Genomic DNA, 22,964 nt, shown 5'->3' on the forward strand with positions numbered 1-22,964 from the left:
AGGGCTGCTGATGGTGCTCCTCTCCAGAAGCAACCTGCCAAGATTTAAACCCACAACCCCACACTCAAACCTTTACAGAATTTGTCCCTTCTCCATAAGTGCCTCCTTTACTTTTGCAAAACCCCATGGTTTTCCATGGTTACTTTCCACCCCCAGTTTGGCCCTTTCTGTCCCTACAGGAGGAGTCAGGGAGGTCTCTGACAAACTGCAGTCATCACAGTTTTAGCCAGGGATGTGTCACACGCCAGGGCATCACATCTGCTTTCCCTAGAGTAGAAATCCCAAGAAAAACAGTTTCCAGACTAAGGTACCACCCTGACTCCAGAAAAAATACTGAAAAAACACCACAGGCAGCAGAAGGTGTTAGAGGAGTCTGGCAGCCTTCAACCTGCAGTAACACTCAGCCAGGCCCTCACCATCACAACTTCTCTGGAGAAATTAATACACCTGAGAGACCTGCTATGCCTCAGCCAAATAAAAGAACACAATCCAATTTTGCACTGTATTATATCAACTCAAAGGGCTGGAACAAAAGCATTGCAGCACTGAAAGCTCCAGGCACCAAGCCACGTGGGTTTGATAAAGACAGCACTGCACAGGCACTGATGTTTTTGGAAGGCAGCAGCCTTTTGCAGTTAAAATACCTTCCCCTCCCATGCCAGCTGAGTGCAATAGCTCTGAAGTGGCCACTTCCATGCCCAGCAGCTGTGCAGACACCACCGGGGCACTGATCCCTCCTCCTTAATGAGCCACGCATCCTTCCCTCTCTACCCCTTCTCATTTTTGCTGCATTGTATCAGCACAAAAGGGGTGCAGATGGGCTGCCTGCATGAAGGAAGGGAAAAGCACGCACCCACAGCACCACCAGATTGGATGCTGCCCATGGGCCATCAGCAAGGCTCATTCTGGTGGTCCTGCCTGCTCCGCTCCAGGCAGAGGGGAGCATCCCTGCCTGCACCTCTCCCGCAAAGTGATGCAGGCATCACTGCCAGCCTTTGCCAGAGGCAATGTCTCATCTCAACAACAAAACCCAAAGCCCTTCCTGGCTAGAGGTACCACACCTCTTTGCCATTTCGCATGTGAAAGAAGATCGAGAAACAGCGCTCAAGAACCACTGAGACATGCATCTCATGAAGACTTAACATTAATGGGGGTTCATATGCAGTCGCTCCCTCAAGAGGCTTTGCCTCCACATGCTGCAGTGTGCAGTACTGGCACACGGGGCTCACTGGGGGTAAATCACAACCACAGTCACCCTCACAGCACAGCCAGTTGTCATCAAGGGCATCCGCAGCACTGCATGGAGAGACTTTAGGGCAGCTGTAAGGTAGGCTTTACCAAAGGGACACACGATGGGAGAACAGAGGTCGATTATCCCAATACTGCTTCAAATGAAAGTGTCTATAAACAACTGATTTGACAGAAGCTTTGGGTGGGTGGGTGGTTTGTTTGGTTGTTGGGGTTTTTTTTCTGCACAAAACCATTAGTTTTAAACAAATCTTCAGTTCACGAAAATCAAGAGAGCACTGAAGAGATTGATGAGGATTATCAAAATAGTGCACAAGTTAAATAAATCTTCATTAATACGCTAAATGTCACTGTGCCCAGTGTTCATGGAGGAGATATCCCAATCATTATAGATCTGTGGGTTGGTCTGTTGGATTTCCTTGAGTTTCTCTGTATGAAGAAGCTGGAATCAAAGGAATCAAAGCTGATACTGTGAGCCGCCTTCTGGGCTCCCAGAGGGACCCCAAGGCTCACTGGCTGTCCCAGGACAATGTGGCTTCTCTGGGTGATATTTATAGACACGATTCCTGTCTCCCCTGAGCCACTTCGTTTACAGATTCATAAACAACAATTTTCCTTGTAAACAACTATTTCTCTCACGCTTTTGAGGACTTTTGCCCCAGTTTGGGCATTGTTTCTCCCACACTGCCTCCCCATGCAAGGAGCAAATCCCACCTGCACAGCTGGGCTGAGGGGCTACTCACCCACCCCCTCTGCTACCCTTACCCCAGCTCAAGGGCCACCAGCCACCCACATGTGCCACCCCCCCCAGAGGTGACACCACAGGGGCTGTCCCCAGCAAAGCCCCTTTAAGGGACACTTCAGGGCGGCCACGGGAGGCACAACATTAATTTTAGCCTGGAGCATTGCCAGGGTCGCAGGGCTGCAGGGCAGCTGCTGCGGGCAGCGGGGGGGCCAGTGCCTCCACACCCTGCCCTCCCCCAGGTCCTCCCCCAGCAGAACCCCGATTCCCTGCTCTGTGACTGTCCGGAGCCAAGCTGGCGGCCGAGCAGCCATGGCAGAGGAACAGACCGAGCTGGAGGAGAGGATCATCATCAAGGATCAGCACACCAAGGAGATCGACCTGGTGAACAGAGACCCAAAGCACATAAACGAGGACGTTGTAAAGGTAGGACTTTCTCAGCACTGTGTTTTAAAAGCATTACTGCCTCCTTAATGCAATCAGTATATCGGTATTGTCATTCTGTATTTGGCTTGACCTCAGCCAGGGCTGTAAGTCCCTGATATATGTGCCTCAAGAGGTGGCATTACCTCAGGCTGCAGGGAGGCAACCCACTGCAAGCCCCAACCCTGCTGCCAGGGGCGTCCAGACACCAGCTGGGTGGCTGTGTGGTGTGCATGGCTCCAATTAATGCAATATTTCCCATTCCTTGAATGCACTCTCCAACTTCATGGGCTGTAGCTTGAAAATTTATGGAGATGCCCTCCTTTGTACTAGTAAGTGGGGAGCCAAAAATAAAACAGGGTCAAGCCCATATCACTGATTTAAAGGGAACCTTGGAAAAAGATTGCTAATCTTCAAGACCTGACAATCTGAGCACCAGAGCATTTAGATACGTGTTGTCCTGTTTGGAAGAAGATTGTTTCTCCCACACGGCAGCAGGAGGGTGCAGCAAGCCTCCTCTGTCTATTTTTGATCAAGAGGAGTTCTCAGTCTAGCTGAACAGGGAAACATTTTCCTGAATGCTGACCACTGAAACGTGGTTGCTCTAAGCTTTGTTAGCATTATGCCAAAGACAATTTTGGCCCAAAGGAGAACAGTAGGAGATGGGAGGGTTTTGTTAAAACTGTATTTGAGAGATCAAAGTGGATGACATGCCAGAAGGGACAGCATGCACCAAGCTTGCTCACAAAGGCTTTGTAATGGGCCATGACCTTGATCACACTGGTGAAATGCAAGCCTGCATTTGTTCATTAAAACACTATTACAGCTAAAACCATGGCATGGTCAAATTAAAAGCCCCCCCAGATGGGCTGTGACAGTAACAGCCATAGATGGGCACCCTTCTGGCACAGTGAGACATGCCCGTGACAGCTGCCACGGTATCTCGAGCGTGTTCCCAGCAGCATGTCCCACATCTGTGCCGCACTGTGCCAGCACGTCTCAACAGCCTTGGCCCGGGGCTTGGAAAGGTGCTGTGCTCTGGGCAGCACCACCCTGCCATCGGCCACACTGCCGGGGCAGCGAGGACCAGGGCAGCCTTCAGCCCGCTCACTCCAGTACCAGGCAGCACTCCGGGGCACACCTACCTGCTCCCCAGCTTGGAGATGTTGCCAGCTACTACTAGGAGGTAATGCCAGCGCCTTCCAGGCCATCCATAACCCCTCACACCAGGTCCATTCCCCCACCCCTCCCCTGTCTTTTCCCACTCAGGGATCCCCAAAAGCCTGTAAGAGGATTTTCAAGCTCACCCACTGACATGGCCACACTGCTGCTTCATCAGCTTTAGAAGTTTTCAGAGCATTTGCTAAAGCATTCCTCCCACCTTAAAAATAGCATGGCCGATAAGACTGGGGAGGGAGGGCAGAGCCAGCCCCAGGACAGGGAGCACAACTCACCCCGCTGTTGCTCAACAGTGTCCCAAAGGAAAAGCCAAAGCCTCCCCACTCTCCAGTGGGCAGCAGCACACTTGAAAACACCCTGGGCATTAAAGCACATAATGCTCTTAAAGCACAGCAGGTAAGAGGCATCCAGTGGAGGGAAGCAGGGAACCAGAGTGTTTTGCAGGCTGAAGGTTCACATGGCCATAGATAAACCCATGCTGAGCATTACAGTGCAACAGCCAGAATTTGAGACCGTGTTACGGTTACAGCAGTGGCACCAGCCACAGGGGCTTTGCAGAGCTTCAAAAGCCTCCTCCCAGGCATGCAATAGAGCAATTGAGCAGTACCTGCATTTGCTGGTCCCTGAATACTTTGGGGCTGTGCCCAGGCCCAGCTCAGGATTCAGCCTCTGCCTCCACCACTCCTCCAGGCCCACTTCTGGTGCACTGTTAGCAAAAAAAACAGCAAGGCAGAGACTCTTCTCTTATAGCCTGCTGCTCCCTTCATTAATTGCTCCCCTGATGAGCTCATCAGGCACTCAGGCAGCTGTGCAGGGACCTGCTGCTGGGCTCCCAGCCCACCTGGGCAGCAGGGCTTTCCCGGGAGCTGCTGACAGGCGCTCCAGGACCAGCTAACCTGGCTGCTGCTTCCTAATCCGCGACAATATTTCTCCCAATACCTCCTGCCCGCTCCAGGAAATTAAAGATGATGCAGAATGATTTTATGATCAAAGTGCTTCCAAAACCGGAATGGATATTGCAATTTAACATAAATGTACAAACAGAGACATTAGCTTCCCAAGGAAAGGCCATGCTATTTTTCAAGACAAATAGCTTGGCTCACGTATTCCCTAGAAATGAGTTACACCACAATGCGATCTCTGTGTGTAGTTCAGAAGCTTTTAAGAGTATTTGTCATTCAGAGACAATGCCTGCACATAACAGCACTACCCCTGTAAGGGCATGGCTGAGCCGATCTCTCTCGCTCTTTGGACAGAAGGCCCAGAGACAGAATTGAGCACCTCGTCTCCACATATATAAATAAATAAATCACAAATCAAGAGGGCTGTTGGATTTTTATTAGCATAAACCACATTCTTGCCGAGCAGGCAGCCCGTGTCCCTGAATGCTAAAAAAGGGTAAGAACGGGCTCTGGCCTCCTCCGGAGTAAACACTCCCACACACAGCTCCTGTTCCAAGGGCTCATGCCTGGCCCTGGCACCTGGAAGCACCATCCACAGTTTGGGGTTTGGGACCGGGGAATGTGTCCCAGAGCAGCCAAGCCTGGCGTCCCGTGCCGTGGGTTAAGCCTGCGTGCTGTGCTGCCCATGGGCTGAGGCCAGGCAGTGCTGGGAGCCCTGCGCCATCTCCCACTTGGACCTCTGCAAGGGCAGGGGCTCTCCTGCTGCACCAGGGCTTGTCCTTGCTTGGGGGGATGCAGGGGATCTGTCCCCCCCAGCACGGCCCTTGCTCTCCCCAGCCCTCTGCATTCAGGCTTTCCTCTCATGTTGCAGCAGATCCCTGTTCTTGCACTGGAGCCCTTGTTAACCCCCCCAGGCCCCCCTTACCTCTGTCTTCTCTCCTCCCAGGTGGATTTTGAGGATGTGATAGCTGAGCCTGTGGGAACATACAGCTTTGACGGTGTCTGGAAAGCCAGCTACACCACCTTCACTGTCAGCAAGTACTGGTGCTACCGGCTGCTCTCTGCCATCCTGGGCATCCCCCTGGCAGTCATCTGGGGCTTCATCTTTGCCCTCATCTCCTTCTGCCACATCTGGGCAGTGGTGCCCTGCATCAAGAGCTACCTGATAGAGATCCAGTGCGTCAGCCGAATCTACTCCCTCTGCATCCACACCTTCTGCGACCCGCTCTTTGAGGCACTCTCTAAGATCTGCAGCAACATCAGAGTTGCTCTCCGGAAGGAGATCTAAGTCCCTACAGCTGTCCCAGCCAGCCCTCACACAACCATCCCTCTGCGCAGGTTTCCCTGGCTCCTGCAGCGTGCCCTGCCCTCGGGCACACGGACACCCCAGGACCTGCGCAGTGCGGCGGGGCCCCACGGCAGAGCTGGCTGTTGGGGATGCTCGCTGCAGACAGAGGCATGCCAGGCTGCTCCTTAGTCCATCACAAATCCAGCAGCTTTAGGAGAAGAGAAGCCCATCGAGGCTCAGCGAGCAGCCCAGGGACAGCCCCCTGCCCTCCAGGACCCCCAGCATCGCGCCCTGCTCCTGTGGGAGGGACCGCAGCATCTCCTGGACCACAGCCCTGGGCCACGACCTGCAGCTGCAGAGCGAGAAGCAAGGGTGCGGAGATGCTGCTGGACAAGAGACCAAACCCTGCCTGCTTCTCCATCCCTTCGGTCTAGCATGACACTAAGAGAAATACTTGCATATGAATTATTATTTGCTGCAAATAATTGTTGTTGTGGAAGCTTCTGTATTAAATCACACTGCACAGAAGTTTTATGGATAGAATAGTGAAAACAAACTTTTTTTTCATGTGTGTTTGCATTTCAGCAAAGCTTTGAAATCCAGATCAATTAGTGCATGAAATGTTCTGTCTGCCTTCTGGGAGTATGTGCTGAGCCTGGGCCACCGGCAATTGCAAAACCATTTGTGGCAGTTCGACACTCACTACTTAATTATGGGGCATCGTTACGCTTTGTGGTCAGGATTCAAGGGGCAGTACAGCATAGGTGGGCAGCTGTCCTGCGCATCGCCCGTGAGCAGAGAGGGCGGCCAGGCAGCACCATGGGGAGCAACAAGAACAAATGGCTTTTGATAACTTCACTTGAGAAATTACAGGCTTGGCTTTAAGTAAAGCTTTGGCTTGTTTCTCAGGGAGAATATTTACTACATGCTTGCTTGTTTGATGCTGGGTAAGCTCTAGCCTACAGCAATGTGTTTATCTTACACAGCGAGGGCTGTGCCTCTGCTCCGTGCCCTGCCCTGCTTTAGCTGCCGTCCCGGCGCTGGGATGGAGCAACCGAGGTGGGGAGGGGGGGCAGGGCCACGCCAACTCCTCGGGCTCTGCCCTAAGGGAAGAGACCACATCCAGCGCTCTGCCTCACGCCCTTCCCTCCAGCCGGTCCCCCTCCCATAACATCCCACGGGGCTCACCCAGATGTGCCTGCCGGAGCAGAGGATGGAGCATCCTCCAGGACACTGGACGCTCCCAGCTGCTTCAGCTCCAGTGAAAACACAGGGATGAGGGGAAAAAAGTCTAATTCGGAGCTATTTCCTCCCCTGTATTGCCAATTAATTTGTTTAGTCCATCTTCCATGAAGCCGTACTTTAACTCTGAGGCACTTAAATGCTTTTTTGGCTCTGGCCTTAAGTGCTTTGCTGAATCAGGGCCCAGGAGGTCTCGTTGTTCAGAGGTTATTCTCAATTGTATTCATGTGCTTTTTTTCCTTGGCTTCCAACAAAGATTTGGAACCAAAGTCTCTTCTAGTGCCATGCCAAGGACAAGAAAGAGCCAGATTTTCTATTGGTGCTCTTCCAATGGCTTGGGATTGTGGACTTTCATTATTCCATAGCAATATAGCACCCATGCTCTAGCAACACTGGGCTTAGAGATGGATGGAGTGATTAAAAAAAAATTATTTAGATATTTGTAGGGGAAAAGAAGTCTCCAAAAACACTTTATCATGAGCATTTTTTAAAGCTTTTTGTGAGAATAAAAATAATTAAAAACAATACTGGGATTATATTCTTTTTAATTTTTTTTTCTTCTAGTAGTTCACAGCCTGAACCCAAAAAACCTCCAAAACTCAGATCTCCCCACCACAGTGATCTATGGGCTCCCCACACGTGGAGCACACACCACTCATGTCAGCACCTCTATTTTCCTTTTGACCCTTATGAAAAATTTTTCGGCATGCATTCGATATTCTTCCACTGCAACGAACCTGGAACTCCTCTCCCCATCCTCATTTCACCACAGCCCGGGGACAGCGCGGGAGCTCGGCCGTGGGCTGCAGCATCACTGGGCTGGAGATGGCAGTGTCCCTGCACGTCGGGGCACAGCCTCGCCTGCCTGACCCCATAAACACAGCCAGCAATTGCAGCCAGGGCTCGCAAGGCAATGCCCTGCCTCTCCCAAAGCTCCCTCCTGGCCCTGTGCATCAGTCCCAGTAAAATCTGTCGCCACGATGACTTTCCTTCCTGGCAGACGGCAGATGCACCAGGTCCCCAGGGTTCACAATAAAATGGGACACCCCCCTCGTTTTGTGCAGGAGCTAATTACTCTCAAGGAGAAAGAAGGTGAACATGGAAGGAAAATGCTATATGCTTTCCTAAGGATTTAAACCAGTCTGGTAAAATATGCTGAGACTGAATGTGCTGGGTCATATTCAGCAACTGTGCTGAGAGCTCACTTGAAGCTACTAGAAAAAAAATCAAAGGAATGCCAGGATATGTAAGGTGAAAATGTACCTGTGATGACAGTGAAAAAATAAAGTACACATTTAAATGCATTTTTCATATTCATTCCTAACATGTAAGGCCAAATCATATTACCCTTTGACTGCCTGCAGGCCTTGCTGCTGCACATCTCCCCGGCTGCAGATTTGGGAGGTGGCATGAGCAAAGGCAGGAGCATCCCTCTGCAGTCACTGGATCCCACTGCCACCCAGTTCATGGGAAAGCTCCCACTGCCTTCAGCCAGAGCGGCACTTCACCCCAGCTGTCCCACCCACCAAAGGCTGCGTCACAGCGAGCTTCATGCTACAGAATAAAGTGGTGTGTAGATCTTAAGTGCTTGGTGCAGTACTCTATAAACAAAAGCATCGTTACACTGAGTATACTTGGGTCTTGTGTTTAAAGCGTTGGTTCCCATCAGTTTCCTTTGCTTTCTTAGTCTAGTGCTCCTTCTGCACTTCCCCCCCCCTTCCATCAAGACACAGTCAGAAAACTTTATTTACAGGTATTTCTTAACAATAAAAAATCCATGCCATTAGCATGACCTTGTGCGTTACAGAGCAAGAAAATTGCATTGGTGTAAAAGACTAAATGCAACCTGCGGTAAACCCAAAGCAAAAGCTTGGCCTCAGGGGACTCGACAGGAGTTTTTCTATTAATCCCCATGGAGTCCAGCTGTAATCCCACACACCTGCCTTTGGAGAAGCTTTTGAGCACACTCAGCAAATGTGTTATTGCACAGATCCCCTGACCCTGCAGTCGTGTCCGCTCCCCTGGCTCCTGCTGACCCACGTGCACAGCCTCACACAGCACACGGAGCAGAGCTGGGGGTGGGTAGGGACACCCAGGCGTTAGCATTGTCTCCTGGGAGGCTTGTCCCCAGCCCTGTCCCCGCTGCTCCCCCCAGCCTGTGGTGACAGGACTGCCCTGCTCTGTGCTGGCAGTGCCACCGGTGGGCCCGGGCTGGGGGAAGCAGGGCTGGCACCGTGCAGGGATGCGGGGATGGGGCTGCCTCTGCCCCACAGCGCTCCAAGCGAAGCAAGCACACCCGTGTTGAGAGAGCAGTGCCCACAGCTCTGTCCCAGCCAGGCACCGCCATCCTGCCGGATTCCTGCTGCAGGCGGAGGTGGGGCTGGGTTCCCGATGCTCGCATGCCCAGGGTGGCACCTGTCACCCTGTGCTGCAGCCCCTTGCATCCAATGGGGACATAGCACACCTGCCTCAGCAGCGCCGGATTTTTCAGGGCAAAACCTGTCCCTCCAGGTGGTATCTAAAAGCCACCGATGTCAGTGGTTTGGGGGCTCAGAAGCAGGTTCATGGAATCCAGTCCCAGGCAGCACTGAAACTTGGACCACAGAAGTCCTCCCCCCCCCCAGTTAAATAATGACCACTGTACATGCTTACACGTGCACAGACATATATACACCTATTTATATAGAAACCCCTTGCTTGTCCAAATCCCAGCTTTTCACAGGGAAGTGCTGGAGGCAGCACGGCGATGGTGCAAGGTCCCAGCCAGCGATGCCTTCATGTCGTGGATGGTTACGTGAAGCTCCTCTGGCTCGTGCTCTTGCAGCTGAGGACAAAGGAGGAGGAGTTGCTCTTCTTGCTCACGCTCAGGTCGCACGCCGGCCGCGACTTCAGGTAGTGCGTGGAGCAGCAGAGGAAGCGCCGCATCAGGTCGTGGAAGAGGTGCCCCGTGTACAGCATGTAGATCCAGGGGTTGCAGCAGCTGTTGAGGCTGGCCAGGAGCATGGCGATGATGAAGGGGGAGGCTGCAAGGCAGAAAGCACGGCAGTGTCAGGGCACGGCGCGGGCAGTGAGAACCACCACCCAGGGGAGGCAGGTGCCGGGCATGCACCACGGAGGGCTCTGCCGAGAGCCCTGAGCTCTGCCGGCATCGCAACGCCTCCTCCCACACCAGGGACAGGCTGCCCTGCCTGCAGGAACACCACGGTCAGCACATCGGTGAGGAAGCAGTGCTGAATAAAAAGGGGGGAAGTGAGTCTGGGTTTAAGCAACTTGGTTTTAGTTTTTTTCCCCCAGAAGAGCTTTGTTTCCCCCGCTCAGCTCCTGCGCTGCTGCCTGCTCGGCGTTACCCTAGAAATGCCTTGGGAAGAGGCAGAGCTGCCCCCAGCATCATCTGCACAATTTGCCTTTATCATCATCCCCAAAGCGGGGAGGAGGGAGCGGGGCCTCTTGGAGTTGCCATGGCAAAGAGCAGGACCGGGAACAAAAAGAGCTGGGTCACTCGTTTTTCCCCACCAGTGGCCAGCTTGGGGCTGACTAGGAGCTTTCATCCACTCAGGCTGTGGGGAAGCCATGCTCCCCCCTGGCCCCGGGGTGTCTGCTGCTCCTGGGCTGTCCCCACCACCAACGCACAGCCGACAGGAAAGTGCCCACCAGCCCAGCCCTATCTGTGCCTCTTTGCCCAGTACTCTCCCAGCCCTGGGAACAGTGGCATTTTTCTCCCTCTGGATTGATTTTCTCCTATGACGCTCTGCCAGGGGAAATGATGGCCATTCCCATCTCAGTAATGAAGCCTGGGAGGCTGGCAATGGCTCCTGGCTGCAAGTGTGGCACTGGGGATGGGAGGCGACAGTGGCGGCACGGTGCCAGGACGTCAAGTCTCCGGCTGCTGCTCTCCATTCCCACAGCACAAAGTACCCGACTGTCCCACCTGAGAGGTCAGACCAGTGTCTTCTGGTGAGAAAGGGGACGGTGGGACTCGCACCCATCACGGCAGCCAGCCCTGTCCAAGCCAGGACAAGGAGGGGCAGCCCCCGCCCCTGCGGGGCAGCACCTCCATAAAGTGGCTGCGGGCAGGGACAGAGCCTTTATTCTGCTCCCCTTGTTTTCAGCTCATCTTCTCGTCTCCTTGTGCTCTCAGGGGACACGCCAGCAGTAAGGATGCATGCTTGGGTTTGGCTGTTTCTGGTCCCTTTCTGCCTCTGCAAAAATCCACTCACAGTTTTTAAACTAGAAAAGAAGTGTGGATAATGAATACTAGTTTCCAAATTCACCTTTAACCAACTCATGCATAATTCCTGCTCTAGTGATGTCTGGTCCAACTGCTTTCAATTTCAAGCATACGCTAAAAGAAATCCTTGGGGAATGGCTTACAAGTCCTAGGCACAAGACCTGAAATACATCATAGCATTTCAATCCACTTTAAAAAATCCACCCGTGGCTGACTCAGCTCTTCTCTCTCTGCAGGAGATAAATTGAGTTTCATGGAGCTTACTGCAGGGCAGGTCTTAAGGATGGATCTCTCCCCTCCCCGGCAGGACTGCTGGAGATCCCCGAGAAGTGCTGCAAAGAGCAAGCTCTGCCCCTCACGGACATTCCCTCTCCCCAGGCTCCGAACATCCCCCTGCACCAGGGCTGGGGATGTTGTGCTGTCAGGAGGGATCGGCAGAGGCAGGAGGCTGTGCCCGGGGAAGGGCTGCAGGACCTCTGCTGCAAACGCTGCTACAGGAGTGAAATGAAATGAGAACTGTTCCCTAATTCCCACATACAGATAGATGCTGTCACTCACAGCCCACACTTCAGGGCACCAGCTCCCAAGATTAAGGGACCAATATAACAGAGTTATGCTGCTTCACAGCCTCACTATTATCTTCACAGATGCTTTAAGCCAACTTTGACTCAAAGTTCAAAATGCCACATGTAAATTATCTGTAAAAGGTGTGTGGAGCAGAAACCTCATTTAAACTAATGTTTTGTGAAGGATCCCTGGTACTTAAGCCAACACCTGAATCATAACCTGTAGCTCCAACCTGCACTTACAGAGGTTTGCATGGCCAGCAAAGGTGGGGATCAGCGCTGCCTGGCCCGGGTATGCCATACCTCGCTGACAACCCCAGCCCCTCCCCAGGCACGCAGCAGACCGACAAGCCTGGCACTACAGTGTTCAGCCTTCACGTTCAGGCACTTTCATCTGCCCCACGGCAGCCACGAGGAAGGGACACTGAAGGGGCTGCCTGGCCCTGAAGTTCCACGGAGCCGGGGTGCGGGGCAGGGCGATGGCATGGCTGGGAAAGGGGGGAGCGGGGCCATGCGGGCGGGCAGCAGCGTGGGACCCCAGCCCCATCCTGCCACTCCGCTGGGCACTGCTCAGGGCGAGGGTGCAGCTTCTGCACTTCACTTGCCTTATTTCATTTAAGTTGTTTTATGAAGTGAGGAAGACCCGTACAGAAAGCTACTGAAGCGGATCAGCAATAGTAGGGTGAGATCTCTCTGATTATCACTTTACCAACTAGGAAAGGAGGGCTTCTTCAGTTTGTTTTCTTTACAGTCTTATCTTTTACCCCTGACACATGCCAAACCGCAGCAGACTTTGCACCCTGCAAAGATGAAAGCATGGTCCGTGGCACACTGGGCCAGGCGCTGGGCGGGAGCAGTATGCGAGTTTTACCCATGTCAGACCAAGTGCTCTGCATCCCTCTGCTAACACCCAAGACCTGCGTCTCACCACGCTCTGGGATGCAATGCATAGGCAGAAAGCTGCAGTGTGCCTGCTCAGGATTCATTAGGATTCAGGTAGGTATAAACAGCTCTTCCCTTGCCAGGGACACTCTTTATGACATCCTACACGGAGAAACCTAAACATTTTCTTCAGTAAGCGACCCTCCATCCCACAGCCTTTGTGAGGTGCTTGTCAGCTCCTGGGGTGCAGCCCGTCGGTGTTGCAGCCGTGACGGGACCCTGCTGCTGCCAGGCTGCACAGCCAGCACCCTGCCCGCAAGCTTCTCTTCCTTCTCTGACGCTATGTCCATGCAGACTGCAAAGCCTGCAAGATGAGAAACAGCCAAATTCCCTTTCTGCTGCAGGGTACACCTCTGCCAGGCGCCCCACGATGCTGCCCAGCCAAGGCAACATAAGCCTCGGTGCAAAGGAAAAGAGATCCGGGACGCAGGGCAACGCTGTCAGGAACACAGCAGGCAAAGCCCGTTTCTTCTGCAGGGAGGTCTGACCCTGCGATCCCTCTCGTGCCTCTGGGCAGTCAGCGAGGAGGAGGGTGGGCCTGGGAGGAAGGGCTGGGGTATCCCTGCATTTGCTATCCACAATAACCCACCCGAGGCTTTTCCTCCCCGTGCCATGAAAGCCTCCAGCAAGTGCTCTGGCAAAACTCCCACCCTTTACTGCAGACACGGGCCCCCAAGCAACAGAAATGTGAAGGAAAGGGGAGTTGATTACAACTCAGCACGGCTGGAGCTTCCCTTGCTACATAAAAGCAAACCAAAGCAGAAAAGCGAAGGTGTCACAGGGCCACCTGCACAGGGTGAGCAAGGGAAAGTTTCCCGAGTCAGCAGGCAGGGCGTCACCCTGGCCACCCCCTGGCCGCCCCCCGGCTCCTCGCCACAGCAATCAGCAGAGCGGCAGAGGTTAGTTTGCCGATGAGTCAGGTGGAAGCCCTTGAGATTGCAGGTTTGAAACACAGCAAAAGGGAGAGATGTGGCATCATCCCAGGGCGTATCCAAAAGCTAGAAGTTTCAACCAGCCTGAATCGGGTAGAAAACCAAGAGACAGCTGCCTGGAGCACCTAGGGAGGTTTAAAAATCTGTGCTTCACTTCTTCACCTGAAATAAAAGGAGCTGAGAGAAGCAATAAAGGCAAAGTAAGGAGAGCTGGAGCCAGGTAGGCTACCAGCTTTCGTTTATAGAAGAACAGATATGCACGGACTGCAGGAGACATCAGGTTTTCCACAGAGCAATGTACAGCTGGAATAGGGTTAAAGAAGGGAAAAGAGCGCACAGTGTAAGCAAGCCATGCCCTCCGCTGTGAAGCCCTTGCTGCGGCAGGGCTGCCGAGGGAGCCGGGAGGGGGTCACAGCTCCTCACTAGTCTTTGGCATCCCCAGACTCAGCATTTCTGTTGAGTTGGGTCAGTCTGTCCAAGGAGGGTTTGTCCCTGGATGCACTTTTTTGCCCTTTCTCCCACCTCACAAACTTGTGCAGTTTTTCTTTTCAGCTTTCCTAGCCAGTTCTCCCTGTGGGTGCAGAGGGACCATCAGCCACCTCCTCCTGGGGACAGCACAGACTTGCACAGCTACAAGCATGCGAGACCGAGGGTAATATATTTTACTCTGTCTGCAACCTTAGTGATGACAGGAGCAGCCAGCGCCAAGTATAAAAAACGGCAAATCAGTGACACCATATCCTTTAGGAAAAGCCTTTGCTCATAAATCAGTGGCTTTCCGCAAGAACCGTGCTCCAGTCAGAGATAAAATAACAGCAGCACAGTCCCGGGGTGGATAGAAATGGGAGAAGAGGAGAGGGAAAAGAGGGCAAAAGAGTAGAAAGCACAGAAGTCAGTGAGGACAAAACGATATGGCAAAAGAAAAGTCGGGCACTAACGCTGTGCATTTTTCTCCTGCCATCACCCCAGCCCTGCGCAGCGGTGGGGGCTGAGCTCCCACGCAGCCCTCTGCACACCCCAGCACCCAGGGTGGGCAATCAAACCACCAGGGACCTCGGAGCGGCCCTGGGAGGGCTGAGCTTGTGCCCCGAGGGACAGTGAAAACCTCCCAAGCCACCATCCACACAGCCCGAACCCTGTAATGGGCCTGAATTGGTCAGGGGCTAAGCAAGCCCTCACCTGCACCAGGGAAGCTCAGGCACAGCCACTGCTGCCTGTCGGGTGGTTTTTCCATGTTCAGGGCTTTTTCCTGCCTCCCTCCCAGCCCCATGAGACCCGGCTTGGAACAATTTCTGGCTGTCACTCGCAGCCCCCCGAGTCCGCTGTCAGTGTCCCTGCGGCATATGCAAACATAGGGCTTTGGGAAGGGAGAGGACATACCTTCCTGCGGAGCATTTGTGTCCCACACAGACCACATCTGCACAAAGAAAAAGGGAGTCCAGCACACTATGAAAGCTAACACTATGATGAAAGTCATTTTGACTGTCCGGATCTTGGCTTTGGAGATGAGCCTGGTGCTGCTGACCCTGGCAAACGCCATCCCGTTGCGGGAGCTGGAGCTCAGACCCACATTGGGCCCGTGAGCCGTCTTAAGCTTCACATTCTGCCAGATTTTGAAGCTGATTAAGCCATAGCAGATGCTCAGCATCAACACAGGGATGATGTAGACCATGAGGGTTATCCAGGTGACATAGGCTTTAGGTCCCCAGGGCTGGATGAAATCTGCCCAACAGTCGTAAACCCCATTCCCCACATCCCTCAGAGAAAATATGTGGATCTGAGGGATGCTGACCAGCAGGCACAGCAGCCAGGTGAGGAGGACAGAGACCCGGTCCGCTCTCCTGTGCAGAGACCTCAGCGGCTGACAGATGGCCAAGCACCGGTCCAGGGACATCAGCAAGAGCATGTAGGTGGAAGCAAACATCCCCACTACCTGCAAGTACTTGATCAACCGGCAAAGGAAATCTGGCCCATAAAACCTGAAGGTGATGTCCCAGATGAGCTGGGGCAGCACCTGGAAGATGGCCACGACCAGGTCAGCGATGCTCAAGTGGGTCATGAAGAAGTACATGCGGGAGTGCTTCTGCCGGGTGGTGTGGATGGCCAGCAGCACGCACAGGTTGCCGGTCAGGGCGAGGAACAGGATGAGGCAGAGGACCGTCACCTCCACCTTGGCCATGTCCTCGTTCCTCTTCAGGGGGTCCGTGGTGCTGTTCCTCCCGGAGCTCTGGTTCTCCAGGCGGAGGCTGCCGTTCCCCAGAGAGCTGTTGATCGTCCATACGCTGCTCCCCGCAAAGTACAACTTCTCCATGGCCAGCTCCGTCCCACATAGAGCCTGGTAGCAGAGAGGGTGGGTGGCAGATCCTCTACGAACGCGTCCCCGATGGAGGCAGCCGTGTCCCCGCCACGGCTCCCCTCCCGCCGCTCCCCTCCCCGGGCTGTGCCGCTCCGTCCCCGCCTTCCGCCGAGGAGCAGCCTGGCCGGTCCCGGCCCCGGCCCCGGGGCTGGAGGGCTCTCCGGCGGCTCCACCCTCTCCCCTCCCAGGGCACCCGACGTTTCCCCAGGCTCCTGCCCCCAGACAAAACCCCCGCGCAGGAGGAGGTTTGGGGAAAAGGGCCGGCAGAGAGGCGCGGGGTCCCCGTCCCCAGCGCCGGCGGGGCGGGGCGGGGGCCGGGTCCTGCCCGCCCGGGCGGGGAGGGGGCCGGGGGCCCGGGGCCGGACCCTGCCCGCCGGCGGCTGCCTGCGCTGGGAGCGGCGGCCGCGAGAGGGAGCGGCAGACCGGAGGCTGCCGGCGGGCCCCACGGTGATGGGCGGGGGCTGGCGGCGCGGGTCCGGCGGGGGCTGCAGCGCCCCGATGGCCACCAGCCTTCCCGCTAGCCCAAAGCCCACCGGTCACCGCGTCCCCCGCCGGCCCGTCTCCTGCCGCGCCGGGCAGAGCCCTGCATGGGCGTGTGAAAGGCGGAGGGGCGGGAGGGCACCCACGCCCGGCTCACCTCTTCTCCAGCACAGCCCTGACCCTCCGGTGTCCGCAGCCGCCGGCCGGGCCTCTGAGGGCTGGGAAGAGCAGGCAACACCCGGGCAGGCGCGGCGTGACCAGGCGAGATGCGATTTTCCTGGTGTCCCGGCGTGGGACGGCGGCGAGCCCCTGGAAAGGAGCCCCGGCCGCTCGGCCGTCTGCAGCGGCAGGCTAAAGGCTCTTTTTGCCTGACAGAGGCTGTAAGAGAATGTGGCGGCAGTGAGAAACGCCGTTCTGAGCTCAGGGCTCTGCTCACGGAGGGGTAGGTGCCCGGTCCGCCCTGGGCGTTTCGAGTGCCTTGGAGGAGCTGGATTTCAGCTGCCGGAGCTGCCGGGCGCAGGCGCTGGCAGCAAAGCGCCCACCGTATCTACCAGCACAGCCTCATTCAGCTGGGAGGCTCATGCTTTTGTTACTTGGCAGGTAAAACAACCACCAAGAACCTTTTTTTTTTTTTTTTTTTTCTTTCAGGAGGATTATTTTAGAGTATTATTAAACCATTTATATAAAGGAAGAAAAGGGGGCTATGTCTGACATCGTTTGCCATCAGCCCCACTACCTCAGCAGGACATTTCACTGCTTTTCCCCAGACTCAGGCCCCCTACGAGGGAAGCAGGGACCTAGGGGTGCAGGGGGGAGTGTTCAGAAGGGCATCCAACCGCCTCGGCTCCCCTCCTCAGCCCAGCGGCAGCAGCCACCGAGCCACCACCAGGCCCTCTAACCCAAAAGGTGGCTTTGGCAGGAACCCGCCTGGCCTGGCCACTGCGGCCCCCTAACTCCAAGCAAAAGCCAGCAGGCTGGTGCTCATTCCCCTCTGCCGCCTTCCCCTGAAAGCCACATCTCAAACTCTACTTAGCCTAGCCTTAGACCTTGAATAAACATCTCTGCAGTTATTTTTAAAGATTTTTGGGAACCTTTAGCTCCATGCAAGATGTAGAAATGTTAAATACTTTGGCAAGTTCTTCCCTCCAGGGTTCACGTTCTTCCTCCAGGCAATAAAACGGCTGTGGGAATCGCTGAGGATAACAACTCACCATGTGCAATGCTTTTTTTTTCATTGTTCTGCCTTTTTCGGGAGGGTTCTGTAGGAGGAGGTGATCGGGGGTGAAATCCTGGCTCCAGTAGAGTCAAGGAGAGGTTCGCCCATGGCTTCTGCACAGCTCCTGTAGCATCTTGCAGGGCACCAAGAGATGGTAAATCTGGTTCGGGCCCTGGCTGGGATGGCAGCGCTGCTGAGACACTCGCCTCAGGTGAGACAGAGCAGCCACTGTTCTTTGCCCTCAGATAAGGCGTCATTCATAGCTACTCAGACACTAATTTCTTCACAGACTAGAACTGAGCCACTTCTAATGCAGAAAAGAGCCTTATGCCATTGTGTTGCTTAGACATACAGCAGCTGAATGCCTCGAAGACTGGTGTGTAATTGCGGAATACATTTTATTTCAACAGTGAATCATAAATGCTAAGCTGTGAAAGAGCTCTCCTAGGATTCATTCTGTTTGTCCCCTTGTCAATGCCAAAATGTTCCCAGGGCTGCGTTTTCTAACGCTCTGTCTGCTGTGATTCAGAAGTGCAGGAGCGGCTTAGTGAGCTGCTCGCTGTCGAGGTGAAGGATCATATGCCTTGAGGACTGAACTTTGGATTTAAAAGGCTAAGTCACGGAAGGTTTTCATTAGTTTTACTTTAAGTGTCTTGGCTACAGTCTAGGCTCTGTGCTCACGTCCCACTTGCAGAGGCAGGGTCCTCCCCTGCCTCACTGGCGGTGGAGCCTGGACGGGAGCACTGCAGCTGCAGCAGGGAGCCAGGGGCTGGTTACACCAGACACAGCCAAGCCCCACATCGCAAGCAGCGAGGGGGAGTGTCTCTGCTTTCTCATGAAAGGGGCCTGCATTGTTACCCCCCCCCCCCCCATCCAAAAAGGGAACTGAATTTCAAGAGGTGCAGATGCTGCTGCGTGCCTCGGGTGCACATGCACCCACTGGCTGTGGTAGGGTGGCCCCTGGCCCCACACTGCTCTCAGCATACAGGCAGCTCCCCATGGCCATCACTTTCCTCTCCTGTCTCCTACCCAGCCTGGGACCTCCCCAGCAGCCATTTCCCTTGGATTTGTTGCTGGACAAACTTCAGTCAGAGCTTTGTGTGCAGCTTCAACTGATTTTCCACTTGCCAAGACAGCCAAAGTGCTCCCGCTGCCCAGCCATGAAGACATGCCCAGGGAAACCAGGACCGACAGCATCCTCATCCACACAAAGTTTTGCTTCCCTCCTGGGCAGCTTGGAGACAGAAATCGTTCACTGGGGTTTTGGCATCGACCTCGCCAGTTATGCAACATCCAACTCTTCCATGTATTTTCTCATCTATGACCCTGTATTTTGGCTGTCACAATTTGGCAGCTAACATGTTTGTTTTAGTAAGCTCAAAAGATTCTCCCAAAAGGGGAGAAAGAAAAAGAAACCTCTTTGGTTGAAAACAAATTCAGTAGCAGGTTCCTGCCCCGCCACAGGCTGCCAGCCCTGGGCTGCTTCCTTCCTGCGTGCCACCGCTGGGCTGCTCCCAAGACAGTGCTGGGACAGTTGCACAGGGACCCTGCAGGGATGAAAGTCACCCACCGGCTTCGGTCAGGTCTGCACCTGGCGGACGGGCTCTGGGCACAGGGCTGTGCTTTACCACGGTGCCTCCACCCCGGGGATCGGCAGCGCAGCCAGGCAGGCTGCGAGGATCAAGCGGTCCCAGAAATCCCCCTCCCACAGTGTTCCCAGCCCAGCTCCCAGCAGACTCTGCCTGGCTTATGTCATCTTAGAGCCCAGAACTGCTAAATGGCTTGAACCAGCTCTGGGACATGTGCATGCCTGTCACCTGGGCTCACAGGAGACATCGCGGCTGACACAGCACTAACACTTTGATTGATAAAAAGTAAAAAAACCCAAACCAACGCCCAAGTGGGTACCCACTACCCCGCCACAGGCTGCCTGTGCAGGCACTGTCACATTCACTGCTGCGTGGCTCTGGTTTTTGTCATTAGCCTTTGACAGTGTCCCGGTGCTAACTGACAAGTGGCAGGGTGAGGGCAAGGCTTTACTAGACCAACCAACAAGCTTTTCGGCAGCTCCAGGAGCACCGATTCAAGCTCCCAGAGCAGCCCAGCCATCGCTATCCACAGGCAGTGCTCCAGCCTGCAGCAGAGCTGTCCAGGGCTGCCATTGCACTCATGGTCACACCCTGCATGGAAACTGCACGATTTTGAGCCCTCCCTTGGAGCCCAAGCCTGCACGGGAGGCACAGGAGCTTGTCCAGGCTCGCTGGGGTGTCTCCAGGAGCTGCCGAGGAAACCGTCCCCCTTCCTGACCTTCCCAGAGCTCCCCAGTGCCACTGGCCCTGTGCAGCACCCAGCCCTGCGTGGTGCACGGGTGGTGAGCACAGCTGCTGAGGGTGATCTTCAAATCGTGCTTGGGGCACAGGGAGGAAAAGATGCAATAAGCAGAAAACTCAGGCTTTTTTTTCTTTTCAACCTTCCCTTGCTTATTTTCTTTTTCTCAGTTTCTGTTAAAGGAAAATTTCCAAGCGGTTCTCAAAACCACTAAATCCAGTCAAAATAAACTCACCCTGCAACTACTTCATTGTGCCTATAATTGTTAATTTGAGCCAATAACGACAGCACCAAACAGCAGCTCTGCGCCGCGCAGCCGGTACCTGCGGACGCAGCCCATGATAACGGCGCCCGTGCAGAGGGAGAAGGGCCCTCTTGCAGCCGGTGTGTGGATCAGGCCCGCCGCGGGTGGCTGTGGCCCGCAGAGCTGGCCAGCAAGTTCAACCTCCTGACCCGTAAAGACAATAACGCTGTCACTGTGTGAAATTAAAATGCTTTACTGTTAATTGTCTGGGATTGTTGCCTGCTGTGTGTCTGTGCAGTGGAGGAACAATTTTGGGTTTGCAGCTGGAAACTGTATTGCTGGCAGACACCACTGTTGGGGGATTTCCCTTCATAGAGACGTGAGAGTCAAATACAAGATTTCATCGTTCTATCCATACATCAGTTTTCTCACATAAATTACCAAGTATAAAATCCCATGAGGGGCTCAGTAAAGAGGCACTTGCTGAAAACAAGGTCATTGCTGCGCTGGCACAGCCCTGGGCACGGCGGCAGTGGGGAAGCAGCCCCGCGTCCCACGGCTGGAGCTGAGCCCCATGGACCTTCTCCACGGGCTTTGAATGGTCATGGCTGGGGTCTAGTCATGGTCAGATTGGAGGATCCAGCCATAAGGTTCCAGTTGCCACTCCCTTTGCCTGTAGTGGGAAGAGAGCGAAGGGAACTGCCATAGCGAAATGTCCTACCTATGCCGAACGGGACGCTGGGGGCTGGGGACAGCATCCAGCTCCCGGTGCTGTTCCCCAGGCGGTCCCACCGGAATGGCGCTGGCCCCACAGCAGCAGGAGATGCTCATGGCCCCACAGCAGCAGGAGATGCTCGCAGCTCCTCGCAACCCCTCACGGCCCCTCGGTCCTTATTCAGGCAAAGCTGTGTCTGCCCCACAATTAGAAACCAAACACACGTGATTTAAAAGCAAAGAATCTTGTGAGAATGAAAGGGCTTTCTGAGTCACTCCTAGCTCCTTCCAGCTTTAAAAATTCAATGATGCCATAGAGTTGGAAACATTTTTATTTTAAAAATACATTCTTTGGAATAATCAAAAGCACAAACGCTACATAAAGCTAAATTTAATTGCATTTCAGTTTACTGCTGCATCTGAAATAGCTGTTTTTCCAATAGCTATGTTGAATCCCAACTTTACGGTCCCCATGATACAAGAGGTCTGGCAAAACTTCAAGTCCGGGCCACTGTTTTACAGATGGAGTTGCAGCCGCTCATGAACTCTCGTGTATGGATGTGGCCCATAGCAGGCATTACAAGCTAGAAAGCCAGGATATTTTATCTGGCTGCTTTTGCATGGGAAATTCTCTTTATCCTAGAATTTTTTCCTAGTCCTCACCCCCTGCACTTAGTCTGCAAGAGGCCCAACTTTGGTAAGTTCACTAAAAATACAGAGATGTACAGTCCCATGCACACACCTCCCTGGAAAAAGCATATTAGTGTTTCAATAAAAAGCTGCTGAATGTTGTGGGCTTTAGATAAGGCTTGGGAATATACTAAGGGTAGAGAAAATTATGAGTGTTCCCCTGTGTTTCTTAAATGTGCACATGAGTAAATCCCCAAGTATGATACAAAATTCCTACGTAGCTATCCATCTGGTACGCTGATTTTCAGAGGAATACACACTGACAGTAAATATTGTAAAATGTACCATACTTAACAAGTCTTTGGAGACAAAACATGGAAATACAAGCGATGCACAAAATTATTTGGTCCCGAACACTTATGCAAAATTCATTGTGTTAGTGAGTTCGCTGATTAGTGGTAACATAACACAGTGCTACACATCGTTTTAAGATGCGAGTAAAATACTGTTACACTCTTAGGTAATGTCATACCACCAGTTACATCACCTGACTGCCTAAATCATGCTCTTGGCCATGGTATTTCTTTTTGTTAGTTAAAAAACCAAAAAACAAACCCAAAAACTAGTCTTCAGAATGACTGTAGTAAATAAACTCATGGGAAAATACAGCTGAAGCCCATCATTGTCATTTCAAGCATTCCTGCCCTAGTGCACAAACCAACTTGTTGTTGGGGCTCTGCACAGACCTAGTCTGATCGCTGTTGTTTTGGTTTGGAAACTATATCATCAAAGCATTACTGGGAGGGAAAAAAGAGCTGGAAAAACTGGCTTGCACACAGGCAAACAAAGAAGGGAAGGACAACTTGGATGCTGCAGTCTCAAGCTTCAGAAAGCGCTTGCAGTAGAAAAAGAGAATTTGCACGAGTTCACGCCACGTATCAAGACCATTTCTTCTTTTCCCTTCTTTTTGTTTATCTAGGAACACTAGGAACTTACTCAGAGAACTCAGTGTTAAGATCCTGTTACATCATGTTGCTGTAAGGTTCACGGGGTTCAAACCATTTCCTTCAAAGAAATCCTCTACTTATTGAGAACTGTCAGCCTCTTCTCCCATGGCCTTCTGCATAGACCAGCACAGAAGCCCAAGTCATGCTCATCCAACTTTTGGAGATAGTCTTGAAAAAGAGACTGAATTTCTTGGCATTAAACCAGCACCCATTTCCATAATCATGACCATTAATACTGCAGCACGGCAAGTAAAAATCCTCACCAGAGCCTCTGAAGAGGCACTGTTTTTTTGCTTG

General features: G+C 53.4%; 2 protein-coding genes across 2 annotated transcripts; one reads left to right on the forward strand and one right to left on the reverse strand.

Annotated features, from left to right (window-relative positions):
• Window positions 1–2,302: 2,302 nt before the first annotated feature.
• Window positions 2,303–5,782, forward strand: CAV3 (caveolin 3; the record flags this gene model as incomplete). Its single annotated transcript, XM_082322710.1, has 2 exons — window positions 2,303–2,416; window positions 5,441–5,782. The coding sequence occupies 2 exons, from the start codon at window positions 2,303–2,305 to the stop codon at window positions 5,780–5,782; spliced, it is 456 nt and encodes a 151-aa protein (XP_082178836.1).
• A 4,032-nt stretch (window positions 5,783–9,814) lies between these two features.
• OXTR (oxytocin receptor) lies at window positions 9,815–16,003 on the reverse strand (the record flags this gene model as incomplete). The annotated part of the gene is made up of 2 exons (XM_082321220.1): window positions 9,815–10,047; window positions 15,073–16,003. 2 exons carry the CDS (start codon window positions 16,001–16,003, stop codon window positions 9,815–9,817), a joined length of 1,164 nt encoding a protein of 387 aa, XP_082177346.1.
• Between the last annotated feature and the right edge of the window lie 6,961 nt (window positions 16,004–22,964).

The sequence above is a fragment of the Platalea leucorodia genome (assembly GCF_965183815.1).
Source record: "Platalea leucorodia genome assembly, chromosome: 9".
NCBI lineage: Eukaryota > Metazoa > Chordata > Aves > Pelecaniformes > Threskiornithidae > Platalea > Platalea leucorodia.